The sequence below is a fragment of the Penaeus monodon genome, chromosome 22, assembly GCF_015228065.2.
Source record: "Penaeus monodon isolate SGIC_2016 chromosome 22, NSTDA_Pmon_1, whole genome shotgun sequence".
Classification (NCBI taxonomy): domain Eukaryota; kingdom Metazoa; phylum Arthropoda; class Malacostraca; order Decapoda; family Penaeidae; genus Penaeus; species Penaeus monodon.
This window is the reverse complement of record NC_051407.1, coordinates 41,430,100-41,432,729: the sequence shown is the minus strand read 5'-3', so window position 1 is coordinate 41,432,729 and position 2,630 is coordinate 41,430,100. Positions and strand designations below refer to the sequence as shown.

The 2,630-nt window shown below is 48.2% G+C and overlaps 2 protein-coding genes across 2 annotated transcripts in view; both read left to right on the top strand.

The window, feature by feature from the left end:
* Nucleotides 1-591, top strand: part of LOC119587440 (forkhead box protein O4-like) — a 6,936-nt gene extending 6,345 nt beyond the window's left edge. Inside the window, exon 3 of the mRNA XM_037936170.1 lies at nucleotides 521-591. Within this exon, the coding sequence (XP_037792098.1) occupies nucleotides 521-591 (71 nt within the window). The remainder of the gene's footprint in view (nucleotides 1-520) is intronic.
* Nucleotides 592-1,854: 1,263 nt separating this feature from the next.
* LOC119587439 (forkhead box protein O6-like) overlaps nucleotides 1,855-2,630 on the top strand; it is a 1,082-nt gene continuing 306 nt past the window's right edge. The window contains exon 1 of the mRNA XM_037936169.1: nucleotides 1,855-2,626. Within this exon, the coding sequence (XP_037792097.1) occupies nucleotides 2,039-2,626 (588 nt within the window). The 5' untranslated portion in view covers nucleotides 1,855-2,038. The remainder of the gene's footprint in view (nucleotides 2,627-2,630) is intronic.

Below are 2,630 nucleotides of genomic sequence, written 5' to 3'. Positions count from 1 at the left end.
ATATCATACAGTAATACGGATGTGTTCATTAGTATGCTTTCATGTATATGAAGTTTCAAGCTTATGAAGTTTTCTTTGTTTTAAGACTTAGAACCGAAGCTGTACTCTTGTATACTTTCGGAACTTATACATGGAGATGATAACATACAGTGATATTTGCGGTACAATCAGAATTAAGCGCATTCCCATCATATTATAAGAAAATGCAATAAGGCCTTTTCGATGCGGTGCTGCGGAGTACTCTTCGACCGGTGAAAATCATTCGCGGCCATGGAGTAGATGACTAAATACGTCAGTCAATGGATCGAGTTGCCAATGCATAGTGATTTTGCAAAGAATAATACGATGGACAGAGGAAAGGGCTAACGAGTTTTTCTTTTATATTGATATTTATGATAATAAAGAAAATACGTATCCAGGAACGAGTTCGTGTACATGCGGAGTCGTTAACGACAGGTATGAGGCTAATAACTCACGGTATTAAATACAATAATAAAAATAAATCCATTGTAATTCACAGCTCATACAATTATATCGACGCGCTTCACACTTGAGGGTGAACTAGCCAAACCGGGTCTCACATCTCGCTGAAGTTAGCTCACATTGGTTAATACGGTTGAACCCCGAGCTATGACACTGATCATCTTATAATATCATTCTAGTTCTATAAAGGTAAGGTATTCGGGACACGTGGAGGACCCGACCCCCCACAGCGATAGCTCGACACACCCTTGGGCCGAGTGCAACACACCCCGCCGCCCCCACCCCCTCGATATCCTAATTCCACCCCCACCTCACCCATTGGCGGGGGTGGGGGCGGGCTATCACAGAGAGAACAATCCCGTATCCCCGAATAGGATGTCCCAAGGCAGGTCTCGCGGTCTGGTGACGCAAGGTGAAGACCATGGGGTGGCTCAGGACAGGTGGGGCGGGAGAGGGGGAGGCGACGAGGGGGGAGGGGAGACAGGGGAAGGGTGTACAGCTCTGCGAGAGAGGTTTCTTTTTTGATAACGGAGGAATATTATTTTATACTTAAAATGTCAGGTTTTTCCTCCAGATATATCCTTTGAGGTAGGCCTATAGATTAACCGACATTAGCTTCATTACACGGTATGTCAGCAAATGAAAAATGGAAGTAATTAGGTGAACATCAATAAACCACATCTGAAGGTATGAGAGTCGCAGTCTTAAGGAAAAGAATATTTCGCTTGTCGAGAGAGATACCGAGTAATCGTGTACCACGAGATATTACACAAATTATAGAAAAAATGTGATAAAAGCATGTTGCAACCAGTAACTTTGTTGTGTGGAATGTATTTCCTTCAAAGTAATATAATAAATTCATGTAGTCTTCAATTTCGGAATAAATATAATCAAATACCTTATAAATTTCACTTTTTTCAGATAATTCAAGTATACCTGTGCGCCTACATTCCTCGTTTGCACGTGACAGCTAAGCCTTGGCCTGTTTAGGTTATCTAGAACTGATCAGATTTGTATCAAATAAGTTTTTAACGATCTCGGGGCCATAGATGGTGGAGTGTCGATTTGTAAACGCAGAATATATTATGACGCAATAGTATCAGTGTGTTTTGTCCTGAGAGGGTAAGGTGAAGAAGGGTTGTCAACAGTGCTTGCTTCCACTCATTCAGAACTGCAAGCACCGTCCTTTCGATCTATTCACCAATAATGATGACAGGACATCCCGTCAGTGTGTGCTGTGTGTTATCCTCATGTTGTGAATGTAGTTATTTGAATGAAAATAGTGCAAATGGTGAGTGTGCAAAGTTAGTGGTCGCAGCCGGTGGCGCCTCTGGTGGCGAGTGGCGGCAGCTCGTCGTGGGTCGGGTCGGGCCAGTCAGTCAGTCAGTCGGTGGGCCGCGTAGCCTTAGGACGCGCGCTCCTCCAGTGTAGTGATGATCATGTCCACTCGCCTCGGGCCTCGGTGACGACGCGTGTGACCAATACATTATTCCGCATCAAGTGTCAACCAGTACTTCACTCTTAAGTCTTTGTGATTTTGTTCTGCATTTTTGTAATGATGGCAACAAGTTTCTTTTCGTTGGTGAAAGAGGAACCTGATACAGGACACGATATTATGGAAACTACACCTGTGGCACTGCCACCCACAAGCGTGGGCATGGGCGGTCATACATCCCCGGGGAGCGGTGGCCCACATGTAGGTGGCCCGCCCATGCAGGCTGGCATGCCTTTGACACCCGTTACCCCCACCAGCCTTCAGCCTCCCCCACACCACCGTATCGAGATTGACCCAAACTTCGAGCCCGTGGCACGCTCGCGCTCGAACACGTGGCCGCTGCCATGCCCCGAAGGCTACATGGAAGGGGAAGAGCCCGTGGCGGTCGCCACCGAAGGCCCGGTCCCCGTTGACCAGCCGCGGCCTCCGGGCGCCGTTGGTCCGGGCGACCCTCCGGGCGGCCCGCCCAAGAAGAACACCTCCCGCCGGAACCCCTGGGGCAACATGTCCTACGCCGACCTCATCGCACAGGCCATCATGTCGTCCCCCGACGGACGCGCCACGCTGTCCCAGATCTACGATTGGATGGTTCAGAACGTGCCCTACTTCAAGGATAAGGGCGACTCCAACTCTTCCGCCGGCTGGAAGGTAG